This window comes from Lupinus angustifolius, chromosome LG06, assembly GCF_001865875.1.
Source record: "Lupinus angustifolius cultivar Tanjil chromosome LG06, LupAngTanjil_v1.0, whole genome shotgun sequence".
Classification (NCBI taxonomy): domain Eukaryota; kingdom Viridiplantae; phylum Streptophyta; class Magnoliopsida; order Fabales; family Fabaceae; genus Lupinus; species Lupinus angustifolius.
This window is the reverse complement of record NC_032014.1, coordinates 9997368-10016611: the sequence shown is the minus strand read 5'-3', so window position 1 is coordinate 10016611 and position 19244 is coordinate 9997368. Positions and strand designations below refer to the sequence as shown.

At 33.9% G+C, this 19244-nt stretch overlaps 3 protein-coding genes across 3 annotated transcripts in view; 2 read left to right on the top strand and 1 right to left on the bottom strand.

Annotated features, from left to right (window-relative positions):
* On the bottom strand, positions 1403-6374 carry LOC109349738 (histone-lysine N-methyltransferase setd3-like). The gene is made up of 5 exons (XM_019590672.1): positions 5955-6374; positions 4405-4571; positions 2974-3273; positions 2603-2866; positions 1403-1986 (listed from the first exon to the last, which is right to left on the bottom strand). The coding sequence occupies exons 1-5, from the start codon at positions 6304-6306 to the stop codon at positions 1603-1605; spliced, it is 1467 nt and encodes a 488-aa protein (XP_019446217.1). The 5' UTR covers positions 6307-6374; the 3' UTR covers positions 1403-1602.
* Positions 8646-13000, top strand: LOC109349737 (NADH dehydrogenase [ubiquinone] iron-sulfur protein 8-B, mitochondrial-like). The gene is made up of 9 exons (XM_019590671.1): positions 8646-8774; positions 8912-8977; positions 9561-9639; positions 10045-10098; positions 10190-10281; positions 10358-10471; positions 12282-12349; positions 12429-12540; positions 12653-13000. Exons 2-9 carry the CDS (start codon positions 8924-8926, stop codon positions 12746-12748), a joined length of 669 nt encoding a protein of 222 aa, XP_019446216.1. The 5' UTR covers positions 8646-8774; positions 8912-8923; the 3' UTR covers positions 12749-13000.
* LOC109349736 (ubiquitin fusion degradation protein 1 homolog) overlaps positions 14452-19244 on the top strand; it is a 6386-nt gene continuing 1593 nt past the window's right edge. Inside the window, exons 1-8 of the mRNA XM_019590670.1 lie at positions 14452-14518; positions 15315-15363; positions 15595-15672; positions 16114-16138; positions 16232-16264; positions 16367-16488; positions 16608-16738; positions 17014-17237. Of these exons, the coding sequence (XP_019446215.1) occupies positions 15361-15363; positions 15595-15672; positions 16114-16138; positions 16232-16264; positions 16367-16488; positions 16608-16738; positions 17014-17237 (616 nt within the window). The 5' untranslated portion in view covers positions 14452-14518; positions 15315-15360. The remainder of the gene's footprint in view (positions 14519-15314; positions 15364-15594; positions 15673-16113; positions 16139-16231; positions 16265-16366; positions 16489-16607; positions 16739-17013; positions 17238-19244) is intronic.

Below are 19244 nucleotides of genomic sequence, written 5' to 3'. Positions count from 1 at the left end.
TAAATATAAATATGCAACGCAAGACATTAGGATTCGCACCTTGTTGAGATATTCAACTAAATTACACATATCAAGAATAATTATTTTCAATTTTCTAAGGAATATAAGATTGTAATTTTATTCTCGTTAATTGTTAATGTTAACGATAATAACAAAAAAGTAAACATAAAAAAATTAAAAAATTGATATAAGTATGACGAAAAAATAATAAATGTTACATCTTATAAAAAAAGAATATCAAAATCTTTTAAATAATGTCTTATAATAAAAACTAGAAAGTATTTAAGAAAATAAAATATGAATAGTTGGTTAAAAAATTCCACAACCAAATCTCACATATTTACAATCTTGTATTGTTTGATTTGCTATTGTAACTACTTATATTGTATTCTTCAAAGTATCTCACCTTGAGTATCCAAAATTTCCAAAATAAGATATTCCTGGAGTATCCCATAATCATAAATTCTTATTAAACTTCTTACCGCAGAAAAAAAGAGGCTGCCAAGGTCGTTTCCAATGAAGCAAAGTTAGATTTTGCATTTTTCGTATGAGATCAAAGGCAAAGATTTAATCCCCGGAAAGATTTAATCCACTGAAACAATCCTTATTAATAAAGACAATATATTATTCTCTTATACAACAGGGGAGATAATATTACCTAAAAATATCAAGCTCCTTATATTGCTTTTATTCTTTATTTTTTGGGGTAGTGCTATGGAAATTTAACCACTCTAATAAAATACTACCAATGATTGAGTGCATGAGAATCATGCAATGTGAAATTAAAATATACTAATTGAGTTGCCCGAAAACATAAAAGATAGTCAGTGCTAATACTAGGAAAACATGTCAACCCAACCATAATTCCACACTTAACCAGTAAAGGATGGTAAACACTAAACAGAGTAAAAGGAGCTCGAGTATTATTAAAGAAAAACGTGAATTCTATGATGGCCAAAAGTGAATTATCACCTTGCCATGCTCTCCCAAAGCCAAAGCACTATCTGCAGCATTCAGTTCATATGTTTTATAACCATTTTTTTTAGTTTAGGTTTAAGTGACAACTTTGTCCTTGTTATTTTACCTCATTCACCCATTCTCTGGTCATCTTCTTCGGCCACATCTACCCTTTCTGGTCACCTTCTCCACCCTAACTCCACTTGCAACACCCACAAAACCCGAAGTTCTTTTCTGCAACAATGAAAATTATAAACACTGGACATTGCTACAATAACAAATTGCAAGCATCATTATCACCTGATATAATTTTCTCCAAGGTAGGAATGGAATGGTGGAAAACAGGTAGGGAAGCAGCCAATACCAACATCCAAATCATTATTCACATCGTTAATCCATATCATCTTTAAATAATTTATTATTAATATTTATTTTTTTAACAATCTTTTTATCAAACATGCCTTAGGACCTCAACAGGTATTTGGTCTACAAAATTTCTACCCAACCTTAAAATGTTTCTGTGGAAAAGGAAAAAGAAGAAACAAGGAAATGGAAAACGTTTCTGTGTGGCAGCGGGAAAGAAGATACTCAAAATGTTGATAGAATGAGATTCAAGTCAACAAGGAACCAAGCAAATGTTCACTATCACTTATCTTCTTCAGCAGTCACTGTTTCCTTTGACAAGAGAAGCTTTACCCTCCTTGAGAGATCTCTCATTACATCTACAATCACAGATTTCTTTTGGATTCTGAACTGAATGGCTAACTCAGCTGATTCTGAAACTCCCTGCTCCAACAGTGATACATCATCCGTTACTTCGCTAGGGAAATGTCCTAGTGCAATGACACAGAGAGCAATTAGGGTGCGAAATACAGCTATGTCAGTTGCAACACCAAGTGGAGCTTCAGCTGATAAAGACTTGAGTGAGTTCAGGTCATAGTTTTGTGCACTTTCCATATCACTTGCTAGGAGTACTCTCATTGCAGCCAACAAGCGGCCCTCTACTATTTCTTGACCACCTATTGTTACCTGTTACCAGGAAACAAAAAAGTGAAGTTGTGTCATGGGTTAGATGAATAATACTTAATTTTAGTATTTGGTTCACATAATGTTTTTAAGTGATTAGGAATAAATATGCCAAGAAAAAGGGAATGTAAAAACATTCTTGGGCATCACAGTTGCGAAGGAAGTGAAACTTTTGGATTCCTAACTTTTACATTGGAATGTTTTTACTTTTTACATTCTTGGGCTGATACTCACGAATGTACTCAAAATCATGCCAGATATCAATGCTACCTCTCTATAGAGTCATTGACAAAATAACGTTTCTATGACATGCAATATGGTTCTTGTGCAAAGGTTATCCAATTACCATGCAAGTTGTCCTTATTCTGACTGATCCAATGCTTGGAAAATTTATCGCTGAAGGTTTATATAAGGCATTCATAACAGTGTGAAAAGGAGAGGACTAAATAATAGTAAAAAAGATGAGTCATTGAAAGAGAAAATTTTAAATATCTGCTTAAGTATACATTCAACTTATATAAGAAAACGCATTTCAATATGGCAATATCATTGAGTGGTAGTTAACTTTGAAATAAATAGTAATAATCATATAGGAGTGAATGTTTCATGGAGAAGAAACCTTGAGGTCTGGAGCTTCTCCAGCTAGATTTAGCTGAGATAAAATCAGTTCCTGCCATGGAGCAGGTGCTGAGAAGTTTGATGAAGAAACTCCAGCTGCCGTGCTTGCAGCATCCAGAAGAGCACCATTATATTTGAGCTCAATACAGTCATAAGGGTTTGAGTGTATCACAAATCCATAATCAAGAAGGAAAAAATCATTGCTTAAACGGCCATAGTTAAGTAATAAAGGCTCATCTTCTTTGATAGCCATCTCAACCACAACCTGATGCAAAGAAAGAGTTACCCTAGCAAACATAAATCCAGTTTTAATTTATTTCTTAAAAACAGAGGAGTGGGGGATTAAATAGAGAAGAGTATGAGAAAACATGCCTTCACTTGCATCTTCATGTTATCGGCATCTTGTTCCTGAACAATTCTGGCATTTGGGCTGAAACTATGGTTGCACATATCAATGAGAGGGAGCATCATGGGTACATCAATGTGGACTCCATCTGGTCGTTTGTTGCCGTATAACCGGAATGCTCTAGATGAAACTGCTGACATTGCCCATCCAAGAGAAGATGCATGCACTTCTAGACCACCAAAAGGATGCTTTTCTGGTTCAAGATTAACTACGGCGCGCTTGATTTCTTGCTCAAAATCAAGAAGAAACCGACATCTTTTGTTTACCTGCCTCATGAATTGATTTAAATTAACTGCCACACTACACACAGAGAGACAGAGACACTCGGACAAAATTAGATGTTTATTGGGAGAAGAAGGATGGAGGATGATAGAACTGGATCAGATTGAATGGGAATTATTGATATGAATTCTGGACTGTAACAAGAGGTACAGCACCAGAGAATTACAAACCTCTCTTCCACTCTAATCTATGTATTTGAGAAACCTAGAACTCTCCCTTACTTCCATTTTGGCAATGTTTGGCACAACTAGCTTACACGCTAGCTGTGAGCTTATAAGAAAGCTAAGACAGCTTATAAGCCAGGAGTGGGAAACTGGGATCTTATAAGCTAGTTGATAAAATAAAATTGTCTCTTAAGATTAGCTTATACGTTAACTGATAGTCTGATAGGTAATATAATTAGCCACTGACTTATAACTCATATGTCACCTCCAACTCTCCAAGTAACTTGTCAAATATGGACTTATAAATCACCTCCAAGTGAGTTGTCAAATATGGACTTATAAGCCACCTCATGGACTTATAAGCTCCTTTACCAAACACAGCCAACTGACTTACTTTTGGACAAATAAGTCTGTTGACTGACTTATATGTCACTTAGGGGCCTTGCCAACACAACCCTCCTTTCCGATACAAATCATAGCTCTCACTCTCTCCCCATGACCTATTCATAACCTACCCCTCTTAACTGACCAATCATAACAGTACCTAACAAAGGGAATGCCAGAGTCTTAGTGAAGGCTTACAGCTGTACTTACAAATGATCTAAACATGTGTAGATATAATTCAATTGTACCAAGATGTTGGTATCAGCTTCTGGTGTGGTTTACAGAATCGTATTCAAGTATTAGCCACAAGACTCAAATCAGAGTGCAACTCTTATAACCTCCCCAACAGAAAAATGAAAGGCTAAGTGCTTCAATATGGTTTTCTATTAGTATAATGCTAGAGCAACATTTTTCTATTAGCTATTTACTAGACGTGGTATTAATTTCTCTTGTCAAAATGAAAATCGACAAAATCAGTTCTTGACTAGTTGTCTGCACCCAGACTATGAAAATTTTCTTCTGTTCAATCAGTCATAAATGAGTTTAAGCAACTCTAGAGTATAGTACCTGGTGAAGAACAGGAGCATACTGCAAGTTCTTTATGTCTTCCCCGGGAAAAAAGATAGGCACACTGTATGTTTCTGGGAGATTGCTTATATATGGCCACCAAAATGATCCAACTTTTGCTCTTTCTTGTAGAAGCTTCAAACCAAGTTTCATTGCCCATAGTTCCTCTGCCAAGTGCTACCATAGTGTCCAAATTATTTACATTGAAAACTCAGTACAGCCTAATTATCAGGTCATGGGGCACCAGCCTAGACTCAGTAGAAGAATGAGGTCTATGTGCCATTATAAAATTTAAGTTTTATCTAACCATAACACTGAAATATGTAAACAAGGACTTATATTGAATAAGATACATATTATAATCTCTACCTTTGTGTTATAACCAGATATGATTGGAAACATTAAAAACATTCAAATACAATAAGAATAGGAGTTCAAGGAAGGCTGAAGCTAGACTATAATATCAAACACAACTTTGCTCTTTGACTTGCTCTCTATGCTTTATTGTGATAGTTCAAGCACATCTTTGCCTTCTCATTAAGACTCTATGAATAATGGATATCATGTCATAGAAAATCATCACACACCACAGCCCTTTTATGTTGAAGCCGACAGTGACATCGCTTAGAATAACATACCAATCCCCCAACAACATGTCAGGCCAAACATATTGTAGAAATTGAACTAGATTTATTTTTGGTATAAAATAATAATAAAGGACTCAACTTTATGCTAGAAAGTCATGACCACAAGGGAGAAACATCCCAAATAAATTGTCATCGTAGATTGAAATAAACTTTGAGAGCTTCACCACGTCAGTGACTTGAGAAAGAAAATTGACAGTTTTACTAAAATGAATATAAGGATGGTCTAAGATAGGCACCTCCTATCCATGAGGTGATGCTGAAGTAAGTATAAGTTCGTCATGGTTTTAACCCGTGGTAACATTTACTTTAACCATTGCAAAAAAATGAGGCTATATCTTGTCGCGATATAGTTGCAATGATTACTAACAATGCATACATGTGCCTCAAAGAGGTAGCTCGGTAGGTAGAGCTGTGGGACATAAAGTGTGAGCAACTGAGCACTGAGTTTAAACCTCAGCAACTGCACAATTACCCATGTCCCCCTCCCGTCAAACACATAGTTTATGAACAAAAACAACTAAAAAGGCATCCAGGCAAACAACTTAATTAAGTGCTTATTCCATAATACTTCTTGAAACAAGCTAAGTTGAGTTTATTCATAAGCTCTGCAAATAAGCTGACTGAAATAGGGAAAACGAACCGAGATCTCAATCGACACTTTACCTATCCAATAATGGATATCATTATTTACTCAGCTATACACTTAAGTTCACTTTAGAGGAAATAAGCTATAAAATAAGCATTGCTAAGCCCAAATAAACTCTTTATAAGCTGTTCCAAACACCAAAACTGCAATATCGTGCAGTTAATCCAATAAACATTACTAAACCCTAAATTCCATTGAAATGCATACGAAATTAAAAACAGAGAATATAACATAATATAATAGAAAGAAATGAATACCAGGAACTTGGCGTGCCAATTGAGCCAACGCAGAATCAACGCTATCTTCAGATTCAAAAGACCTAAAACTCAAAGGAATATGATCTGGGAGAACAATAAGGTCAGTGCCAATTGGAATTTGATAATTGGCCACTAGTCCAAGACCATTGAAGTGGTGAGAGTGTGCTATCTTCACCGCGGGGTGCACGTAGCCACCTTCTCTGGTTACCCATGCGATGAGATTAGGTGGTTCGGGCACTAGTCGTGCAGGATAAGAAGAAGATGCTGAAGCGGCGCATGTTAGATGACGCAAGTGGGTTAAGGAAGACATTGCCGTCTTGGAAGTAGCCATAACAAACTTGCCTCTGTTCATTGCTCACAACTCACACCACTGTCAAGAGTAGTTGAAATTAGGCAAAAAGGTTCCCACAATTTGTGTGTAAATAATTTTCTCTACCTGCTTTTAAGAGAATTAAACATTTGGCTTAACATATATGCATTTAACATGTTCCATTATTTTCTCGTCCTCATGTGTGGAATAAATCAAACTTTACCCAAAATGATATTAAAATATTAATTTTTGTTTTTATAATTTTTATTTTTAAATGAATAAAAAAATTTCATTAGCTTAGCTTGATACATCAAGTGAGACATGAATTATGACATCTTATCTCCATCCAGATTATATCACCAACTTCATTTCCACCTAATTAATTTCTACAAACTTTTAACTAAGTGTAATATATATGTAAAAGTTTATATACAATTAATATGCGATTGTCATTTATATTATTTTTATAAGTGATTAATGATGATTAAGCATGAATGATGAATAATGCAATATGAAAGTTATATCATTTGATCGGTTTGGTTTTTTGTGCATTTTAATGACTAAACTGATAAAAAACATAAGGTTCAGTTTCACTTAATTACCAGCAAATTTAACTATAAGAACCGAACCGCTCTTGAATGGTTCGGTTCCACGGTTTTTCCATTTACTTTTTTTTATAAAAAATCTTGCATCAATTGAAAATTCAAAATGTATTACAAGAAATATTGTTTATCCATAAAAGGATAAACATTACTACTATTATTATAAAAAATTATGAATCATATATAAGAATATAATTCATGACTAGTAACATATATATATATATATATCAATTAGTAAAATATATAATAGTTACATTTATAACTTTACATTTCATAATTAGTAACACGTGTAACAATACACGTATAACAATATATGATATATGTTAGTTTCAAACTTAATATCACATAAGATGGAAAATATGTTCCAAATCATAAGACACTAGGAAACAATTTAGTAACTAATAACATATATAATATTAACTTAATAATAATTTAGTAACATATATAACACTACAATTCACACAAAAATTGACAATTTAAGCTAGAAAATTGCTTGAAGAATTTAAACAATAATAAAACATTATTCTCTAATCCCTAGTATATGTTTATTTAATATGCGGTTTGGTTCCAACAGTTCCTAAATTTCTAAAATCATAAACCGAACCGAAGATAAACGGTTCCTTAAAAAAATAACATTGTGAAAATGAACCAAACCACATTTTGCAGTTCGATTCAGTTCGGTCTATCGATTTTGCGGTTTAAACCGGAACCGCTTACACCCCTAATCAATAATATGTTAGTTTAGTGTTTAAAATTTTGTTAGATTCTCATAAAGACAAAAAAATTAAAAGTTCAATTCTTAAGAGCAACACTTCTTATAAATGACAAACACACCCAAAAGTCTTATTAAGAAATACTCTTGGTATAACTAAAGGAAGTGAATAACTTTTTAAATTTTAACTTAATGGTGAAACTAGATTCATAAATTAAAATGAAAAGAAAAATTATTAGTGGTGTAAGATTTTACTAAATTTATATATATTATATTATGTCAAATATTTGATTTTATGAGTAATCTGTTAAGAATAATAGTTACACACCCAAAAATAATTAGTTATTTATGTTAGAGTGAACAAATAGCATTGATTATAAAGTAAATTATACTGACACCCCTTGAGTTTTAGTGAAATTACACAAATCATCGCTCACTTTTCTACATCTACACAAACCCATAATTTTTATACTTTCATTATACTATCATCCCTACATGAGAAATAAGTATAATTTTTTTGAACAAAAAATATGATAAATGCAATTAAGTTAAACAAAACATGGTATATAGTGGAGACAAGTCCAAATAATATATGAGTCGATATGTCTTTATTATTTTTGGTTCGTTACGATATAGTATAAGAGCAATTTAAATAATATCTCTTTAAAATTGTTGATGCATTCTGTAACAAAAAATAATAAAGATACATTGATTTGTATATTATTTGGATTTTTCCTCACAATATATCATGTTTTGTTTAACTTAATTGCATTTATCACATTTTTTGTTTAAAAGATTACATTTATTTCTCATTTCTCATGTAAGGGTGGTCACTATAATGAAAATATAAAAAATATGGGAGGTTTGTGTAAGTGTAAAAAAAGTGAAGGATAATTTATGTAATTTCACTAAAACTCAAGGGGTGTCAGTGTAATTAACTCTTGATTATATAAAAAAAAACTAAAGAATTAGATGAATTTTGATTGGGCAACCAAATGGGCTAGATGGTGAGCCCGGCCAAATTTACATCCCCAACCAAACAGTAATTTTGCTTATGGAGTGTTTGGAATCGTGCTCAAGTTTATCCAAATTCCATCCCCATTTATTCACAGGGTCCAAAACAGAACACCACAGTAACTTGTGTTTGGCACACGTGAGTTGCAGAGAACGAATCCACGTTCAACTTCAAACTGCTGGTACCATAATTTCCCCCCTTCTAATTTCCTTTCATTTTGTCTTCTTTTTCACGAATTTAAAACTAAAATCTCATTCAGTTGAAAAACGATTTCGATTTTGAAAATAAGTTATATTAATCTCGAATCTGATATCTTAGGTTTCTTCACAAATGGCTGCATTCGTAGCTCGGAAATCACTTATTGCTCTTCGCAACCGCCATTTGGTAGCATTTATCTGATTCTCAATTCATTTATGACACTTTCAACATTCATAGTTCCTTCTATTGTTTTTGTTGTCCACCTTATTTGTGAGAAACTGTTGGAAATGAAACTAATCTCTGAATTATGTGATGATGAAGTTGAGATCACTACATGCTATATGAAATACATCCCTTATCATTTTCTTTGATTCAAAGTTGCGAGCTAGATTCCTTCTCTCATTTTGGTTATGGGAGCTTAGTTTTTTTTTCTGTAAAGAATTTACTTTGTTTCATAAATAAAAAAATCACTTCTGACATGTATTGAGCTTTTATGATAAGCTGAATTTCAGCCCCTCACATAGGTTTCTGCCTAAAACGTTTATGGAGAATGAAATTTAAAAAAAATCTGAACATGCGAGCCCTATTGTTGTTCCTGTATAATATAATTTGACCCTGTCATATTTTTAGTTTACATCATTGTTATTTGTGATGCTCTTGAAGTCTTAATAATTGTATAGATGTAAGTTTATGGTGAATATATGAGTAATTTATATCGTAGGTGACTGGTGTTCAGCTTAATATTATCCATACTGATCTTCATGTTTAGGCTGTAGCAGGTCAAGGGTTGCACAACTCCCAAAATTATGCCCTGAGATTAAATGCACACTCCTTCTCTACCAAACTAGGTCTGTCATTTCATTTCTCTTACTATATGTATGTAAAGTTTTTTTTGGATTCGTACAGACAGATTAGCAAGCAAAATTATTGCGAACCTTCTCAATATGTTTTGATTGTTTTATACACCATAGTATTTATTACATGTGCAATGACAATCATGACCCAATTCTTGGTTCTTACTTATTTGTACAGTACATTGAATTATCTGAATGGATGGTGATATTGAGTTGGGTTCGAATGTGCTATAATAAAAAAAACATCGAATTAAGTGATTGATGGAAATGACTTTTCAAAATGCTTATTATGAAAACATGTTACATATGTTCTGGATCTCCTCATCTGCTTTTCACACGTGTATGTTACACACGTATATCCACTTAAGTATATTGTTATTTTCGGTGCCTGAACTGCAGAGGATGAAGAAAGGGAACAACTTGCGAAGGAAATTTCAAAGGATTGGAGTACTGGTAATTATTTGAAAACCTCACGTTATCTGTTTGTTTTTTCTGTTTTTTATCAATAATTTAAATAGACTGCTTCTGATGGTTTGGATGACAGTTTTTGAACGTAGCATCGACACACTTTTTCTCACCGAAATGGTTCGGGGTCTAATGCTTACCCTGAAATACTTCTTTGAGACAAAAGTCACAGTAAGTATCTTGTAACACTGTTTTCTAGCCAAGACTGTTACAGTTTGTGTTAAAATGCATGACTTTGTTAATGCAGATCAACTATCCATTTGAGAAAGGCCCTCTGAGTCCTCGTTTCCGTGGTGAACATGCACTCCGACGATATCCAACAGGAGAGGAACGTTGCATTGCTTGCAAACTTTGTGAAGCTGTAAGGCTTCGATTTTTTATCCATTAATTCTTGTTTGACAAATAATCCTTGAGAGTGTGCATACTACCAAATAGCATATGAGGGCATCTGCTGTATTTTCCTGTTGCTTTAATGAATTTGACTACTACTAAGCTTGGCAACATTTTTCATACTATTTTTATATACCAATTGTATGTAGATGTTAACTTATAGGCTTATAATGGAAATGGTAGTTCATTGTCAAGTTGTAGTGGATCTTGTGATCTTATACAGCCTAGAAGGTCTAACGTTGATATATATGTTTGAATATGTTTTTATTAGTTTAGTACCTTTAGATATCAATGTTTTGTCAATGAATATGATTTATGATAGAGCATTATGACATTGTTCGATCCATGTAGTTGACCCCACCTAGTGGGACTAAGGCTTGGGTGTTGTTGCAGCATCTTTAATTGCATGATTTGTGATACATATTATGTAGATGCTATACATATATTTTGGTGGTTCTCTGTATGTATTTACACAGACATGTATATATACACTCATAGATAAAAGGAAATCCATTGTTAGTCAAAGAAAACCTTCTTGTTTCAAAGCATGATTGAAGAGAGAGACATTCCCTTAAAAGTTTGATTGTTCCCTATTAGCTAAAGGCATTGAAGTAAATCAAACATGGTACACTGCCATAGAACTTTTACCTCCTTACTGCTTTTAAAAGTTAAAAACTCTATATTTAATCTCTAAACAACTCTATCAAGCTTGAACTGTTAGGAAAACGGTTGCAACTGGTTTTATAGTTAACATTACCTCTCATGCAAGAGCCCTTTGGGCTTGAACCTTGGACAATACACTAGCCCATCTTACCCTAAGTGTTAGATGAATGGACACACTAAACAAGTTAGGATTAGAAATGAATGCATTAGGGAGAAAGTTGGGTTGACTCCTATTGTAGAAAATATGGTAAAATTGTGCCTTATTTAGAAACAAATGTGTAGCTATTTTTTAATAATTGGATTAGAACAACACATTGCACAAAGTGCAGGAGATAAAACCTTGTGGGCTCTGCGAATCTGCAGCATATCATTAGTTGAACCAGGTTTAGGAAAATGTTCTTGCAATCACCAAGCATAGGAAATCTGTCCAATTGAGATTAGTTGAATCAGCAGGTTTAGGAAAATGTGCTTGCAATCACCAAGAGTTGGAAATATGTTAATTTAAGAAGCAACTGTGAAACCTCTATTGATGGACCAAGTAAACTGAGCATTTTGGAAGGTGACATCCCTAAGACCATATACATATTAGAGCAGTCAAACCCTCTTACCCCTGGAGGCCGTTAATGGGTATATTTTCATGCGTAGCAATAGTTGTTGTTTAACTTTAAGTCTTTGGGATCTTTCTTTATATTGATAACTGGTACCACTCCAGCGCCATTTCTCTTATGTAGCACAAACAGAATCATTAGAGAGTGGGATGAAAACATAGGGAGATATTAAGACAAAGACAGAGTAAGGAGAGCCTCTAGTTAGCAATTCAGTAAACTTGGGCTGTGAGCCCAAGCCATGTGATACAAATAAATACTTGACAAGCAAGTGATGCAAATTTTAGATAAAGACTCTCATTTACTAGCTATACTAAATTACCAGCTTAGCCTATATAATAAAGCTATTAATGAACACCCTAACTAATAATAATTACAACGAATGAACAATCCATGATATATTTCCATGGTCCTAATATTTTGTTTTCTTTTTATTCTCCTTTTTCTTTCAAAAGAACAAGCAGATTTAACATTATTATTCTGTCTAAGTTAATATATTATTTTTTTAATCAGATATGTCCTGCACAAGCAATCACAATTGAGGCTGAGGAGCGAGAGGATGGCAGCCGTAGGACAACACGGTCAATTGCGATCTCTGCTTGTAACCTCTTCTACTTCCCCTTTGATCTTTCTTGCCCTCATATTTGTCAAATCTTTCAGGTATGATATTGACATGACCAAGTGCATATATTGTGGATTTTGTCAAGAGGCATGCCCCGTTGATGCTATTGTTGAAGGGCCAAACTTTGAATTTGCCACAGAGACTCATGAGGTTCATTGTCATTTCCTTCATATTGAATTATATGATTACTATCTTTCAGTGCATTCCAGTAATTATATTTTGCTTATTTATTTATCATTGAATATATGTTCAACTGTTGCAGGAGCTTCTATATGACAAAGAGAAGCTTCTTGAAAATGGGGACAGATGGGAAACTGAAATTGCTGAGAACCTGAGATCTGAAAGCCTTTATCGTTGATAGTTCCCATGTGATCCTTGCATAGTTGCATGTTGCTTGTTCCCTCTTTCTGAGCACTGATAAATAAAACGATTAGTGAATGATCTTAAGATTTTTGTATACCGGTATCTTGTTGTGTTGCTGATAAGCATATAATGGTGATGGCTTTATCTACTTGAAATCTTGAACAAATGAGGAAATAATTGAAACATTGATGAAAAGATGTTCTGTAGCCTTAATTGATCATAAGAAGTTGGAAGTAAAATTGGAGAATGTTTGTTTTGTTATCACTTTCATTAGACATGTTTTTATGATAGTGATTAAAATATTTTATTTTCACTTCATATGCCTCATGCCCCTGCACTTTGATAATTGTATTTCTCATTTTATCTTCCAATTTCTACTAGCTTAGATGGAGCTGGATTCAACTAGTGTCTAGGAAATATAGATATGGGTGGTTATTAGTTCTATTTATTTAGAAAGAAAAGGAGGCTTATAATTCAATGAGAACTGGTTGAAGTCTTCATGACATGATGTTGATTTCTCAACTTACATTTTGTTGCATACCCTCCAGTGTAGCCTTAATTGAATGGGGGAAAACTAGTGGCACTGAATAGCAATAATTTGGCAAGAGATTTAAAACAAGATTATAACCAGAGAGACTTTAAGTGGGTATGTAACTTACAGTTGATTGGACTCCTTAGGTCTATTTCTTTCTGGTGCTTCTGAACATATTCTGTTTATTGTTAATTTTGGCTAAAAGGTTTCCCCGTACATTAGCTTAAAGTTACAAGTATTTTTAGAAAGAATATCATGTTCCATTTGCAATCTTATTTAGAGTGGATTTGTAGAAATGTGATTTTAGTCCTTCAAGGATATTTTATAGGGGAAAAGCATTAAATTCAAGTTGTCACACTTACCCCACCACCACCCCAACCCCCAAGATGAATGAGTGCCTTGTAGTTGTTGATAAACATTGTGACTGGATCATTTATTAGTGTATGGTTTCTTATATACATCAATTAGATGACTTTTTATATATAAGGAAGAGTGAACAACAATTATCAAGCACTAAGACTTAAGGGGTGTTTTAATATACATTTTCATATAAAAAATACATGCTTTCATCAAATAGAAATAGTTTTTATTTACACAGATGAATCACTTGTGCTGTACAATCTAAAAGAAATTATTTTTAAGCTTAAAAGAAAGCCTCGTGGATTAAATTGTATGTTTGACATGAATGTATTCGGTTCTAAGAGTCCCTTATGCTAGGGTTGAAAACAAGTTGAATTCAGACTTATTTCGTTTCAGTTCAATAAGAATTGATTTAGTTCGAAATACAAGTTGAATTTTATATTAGTTATTTTCAAGCTTAAACTCAATCCTATCTTAACTCACAAATTTTCATTTTGACTCTAAACTCGAATTAGTTTAGTTTCTTACAAGTCTGTGAACTTTTTAATTAATGTTATTAGTTAGTCCAATTCACTATATATAAATTGGTTTTATCTATTATATATAAATTTAAACATTTTTGTAATCTAAATAAGTCTAATTGTATGTCTCAATTTGGAGCTTAATTTTTTAAATAAGTTAAATGTTTAGGTTAAAAAACAAAGCTAATAACTTATATAATAATGATTCGAGTTTCCAATTTATAGATTGAGCATTAAAACGGTGCCGTTTTGGTTGGATTTGTTCCATCACCTACTTGCTCCAAACACTTTCACCACAACACTTCATTCCCTTCTTCCTTCTGTCTCTCATATCAATCATCATCATCATCAGGTATTCATTTTCCCTCCTCTTTTGTTCTCTTCCCTTTCTTTTTCGTTCTCCTCAATTTCATTTCGATAGATCCTAACAATTCCTTCTCTCCTTTCTCAATTGATCTTCTATTCCCTTCAATTCTTGTTAATATTGAAATTTTCTACTTCCTAACAACTGAAGGATAATACTATTTTTACATCAAAATCTATCGTCATGCTTTCTACACTTACCTCTCTCATAGGGTTTCCTCAATTTGTTGTTTTCTTCTCATTTTCATTCCATTGTTTTACTATAATGCTTCTTTCAATTTTCGAATTCATTTTTATTAATCTATTGTTTCCTATTAGATCCTTTACTTTCTGCAAAAGTTAATCCTATCTATCCAATTACACTGACTGTTAAAATTACTCTCTTCTCTCATCTAGAGAGGTGAATGTAATTTCAGTACCACCTCCCTTTCGGGTCTGTTTGCGAGTTGAGTTTTGGAGAAGAAGGAAAGGAAAATGTAGGTCGTAGAATTCAGAGTCGTCTCACAAAGTGTATTTCACTGCTTACAAGCCTTCAGTTTCCTTTCAAATCCCAACTTGCAAATAGACCTTAGCGAAGATAAATTATGATAAATATAAACCTCAAGTGATTGATGTAATTTTCGAAAGAAAGAGTAGTGATTGGTGTTGTAATTAAATCAAACTTGAAGGAAGTCATTGTAATTAATTAGTGTTTTTGTCTGCACTGAGATTGTAGTCATTAAGTTCGTCGATTTTTGTGGGCTAAATTTGTTATTTGAGCTATATTGGTTTGTTTTCTCTTACAGGGAGCTTGGAGTGTTGGTGTAACAATTAGCACAATTCAAAATTGCCATGGTTTGTGTTTAGTAGTGTACTTTTCCCCAAAAAAGGGAATTATGTTATTGTTCTAGTTCCATTTGGATTGTCATTTCTTGTTTCATAAGTATTATGATATTATCTATACTTTTCTGGCTTCTCACAGAGAACTTCTTTTATCCATATTCAAAAGATATTTTAGTTCCATGTGATGATATAGGAATGCAGTGATGATGATATTTGTCATTATTTAAACATTGTCTACTGCAGTTTTTTAATGGATATCCATATCATGGGACGTCATTTGAGCAGACATATCGATGTTACCCTGCTTCTTTTATTGAGAAGGTCAGCATTCCCTTCAATCGTGTCTATCGCTAATCGTATGCAGTAATGTAGCATGTGAAGACATTTACAGATAGTTAATTACCATTTTGATCTGTCTTTGCATTTTGTTCTCGTTGCTACTGTTAAATATGTCGAATGTCTTGCTTCTGATGAACTAAAATCAGATATTAGCTATGTGATTATTTCTTATTTCTGATTTTCTGGCATCCTTTCTGGTGTATATGATGTATAATAGGTGATATTTTATATTAGCTTTTGTACCTAGTTACTTGGTTGTGCTTATCACAATTTCAAATACCAGAAACAAAGTCGATATTCATAAATCATTGATGAAAAATCATAAATGCATACCTCCTATTCATGATGAAAAATTAGGTTTATTTCTATACCTCATAAAATGTTTTAACTTCTCTGCCATTCTATCACCTTTTCCTCTTGCAGCCCCAACTTGAAAGTGGTGATAAAAGTAAGTTTCCTTGTCCATGCTAGATCTCATTTTTGGAATACCGTTTCTATTTGCATCTGTCTAATGTCAAAACTAAATTTTTTTATGCTTCAGTTATAATGCCTCCATCAGCCCTTGACCGTCTAGGTTAGTGAAGTCACTTTTGAACCTTCATATACGATACATATTTTTCCCAGTGAATAGTTATGTAATTCGAGTTTACAAATCTAATACCAGTTTAATTTGCAGCGTCTCTGCATATTGATTATCCAATGTTGTTTGAACTTCGGAATGGTGCTTCCGAGCGGGTTTCTCATTGTGGTGTTCTGGAGTTCATTGCAGAGGAAGGAATGATATACATGCCATACTGGGTAGGGATTCAAAAGTAGTTGTTTTTGAATATGCTTGTAAGCTTGTTTCATTAGTATTGTTCTACTTTGCGTTTTGAGTTATTTAAATTGATTGTGCTTCTTCGTGAATTCTTACTTAGATGATGGAGAACATGCTTTTACAAGAGGGGGACATTGTGAGGGTGAAAAACGTGACACTTCCAAAGGGCACATATGTTAAGTTACAGCCCCACACAATGGACTTCTTGGATATTTCCAATCCAAAAGCCATGTAAGTTGATGCTTATTATGTTTCATGTGTAAGTTTGCTAAAACAATCTATGATATTTCCTGACAGATAAGTATCTCTTGCAAGGATGAAATTGTATAGCTAAAAAGTGATGTACCCCCATATCATTTTCCCAAGACATTCATGCTGTTGATGCTATGCGCCTATGCCAAATCATGTTTTATTCTATCTTAACATCATTAGTTCAGTTTTTACTTTTCACACACTGACTGGGGTAAGATCGTCATATAGATATTTAATTGTATATTTTCATGCAGCTTAGAAACTACACTGAGGAATTTTTCCTGCTTGACTACTGGAGATAGCATTATGGTTGCTTACAACAACAAGAAATATTACATAGATATCATAGAATCTAAGCCTGCCAATGCTATAAGCATCATTGAGACTGACTGTGAGGTGGACTTTGCTCCTCCTTTGGATTACAAGGAACCTCAAAAGGCCGTGCCAATTTCTGGTGGAAAGAAGGCACAAGAGGCTGGTAAATACTTTTCTGACTAATGTTTGTTATATTTGTATCTTTTCTCTCAATAATATCATGGATGGATACTTTGTATTGGAATCTTGTTATGAGAAGTTGACTTTATAAATAATAGATAAGATACCAAATCTTCCTAATAGAGAATAAGGTTTTTTTGGTAATGCACATGATCTATCAGTTTGGTCTAACACTGGAGCGTCTGGTTTGAATAGAGTGGAGAAGTCTTTTTAATTTGTGGATAAAGCTGCTGACTATTTATCTCCAAGTTAGTTATGACACATTTGCATTACTAGTGGGAACTCGATCTTAGTAAATGTTAGAACTGGTATTAATTATTAATCACGAAAAGAAAGAGTAGAAAGATTGAAGAAAGAATGTATCCAAGATCAATTTGATCTTGAATCTATGAAATTGTATTGAAAGAAAGAGATACAAGAGTACAAGAATGAAATGGAAACTGCCAGCAGTTTCCCTCCCAACCGAATTGCTCCAATTCAGTTATTCCACGTTTACAAAATGTCCAAAAACTCCCCTCTTACAAGCTTCCCCTTCTCTATTTATACAAATAATACCCTAGTCTAACTAACTAATAAGGGTATTCTAGGAATTCCCTCTTTATTTAATTCAAACAACTCCTAACAACTAACCTCTTTTCTACTACCCTATGCCAACCCTATCAATACCCCCTCCTAAAAGAACCACCTTGTCCTCAAGGGGAAAATTGGGAAGGTTCTCCTGGATACAATCTCCATATAACGACCAAATACGTGCACTATCTTCACTAGTAGAGGCAATGTATTTTCCACTTCTATCCCAACAAATGGAAAGAATGTCTTTAACGTGTCCCTTTAGATTGCGTAGAATGCTATCAACCTCAATTTCAACTATGTTGATACCATTTCCTGTAGCAGTAGCAAGAAACTTCCCACTACGAGGCTGAAATCTGACTTGTTTACTACCTCCCTTAGTCATACGCATGCAGACGCCTTTTTTAACATTCCAGGGCTGCCTCTGCAGGTGGTTATCCTGTTGGTTTTGATTTTCCACAATTTTTATCATTTGGTCTGTCATTCTGTCTCCTACATTTACTGGTCGTCCATCACCACCAGAAACTTCTGCGTCTACCGAATCATCTTCCTCTATATTTCTGTGATGATACCTAGAATTATCCCCCATTATTGATGAACTAACAGATTGTACACAAGTAACAACAACTGAAAGACTTTCCTCCTCCTTTGCATGAACAGAAGGAGAGTTAACACTTGAGCATGAATTTGCAGATGATAATTTCAAAGGGATGCTCTGATTCGCAGCTTCTTCCAAACTCTTATTCTCCATTTGATTTTTCTGTTCTATCAACAAGACTTTTTGGATAATTTCAGATAAGGAATGTAAATCATACATTTTTACCTCTGCTTGTAGTTCCTTCTTGAGCCCATTCAAGAATATTCCTTTCACCAATTCTTGATCTATAATCCTCAAGGTCCCACCGTACTTCTCGAATTCCTCCACAAACTCCTTTACGGTTCCCCTTTGTTTCAAAGACAGCAATATCTCGAAAGGATTCTGCATCATCGAAGGTTGAAATCTCCGGATTACCGCCACCTTGAACCCTTCCCAAGAAGGCCTAGGACTACATCTTTCCCACCATTGGAACCATTTTAAAGCCTTCCCTTCCAAGGCCAACAATGTCGTCTGCATCCTTTCAGCATCGGAGACCCCCTTCCACACGAAATACCTTTCCAACTGGTGGGTCCAGCCGTAAGCATCGTCTCCCGTGAAAACAGGGAGCTCGAATTTTCGCCACTGTTTCTGCATCTATTTTTTGTGTCGCAGCAGAAGTTTTTCAGGCACCAGGTCGGTGCTCTGATACCAGTGTTAGAACTGGTATTAATCACGAAAAGAAAGAGTAGAAAGATTGAAGAAAGAATGTATCCAAGATCAATTTGATCTTGAATCTATGAAATTGTATTGAAAGAAAGAGATACAAGAGTACAAGAATGAAAT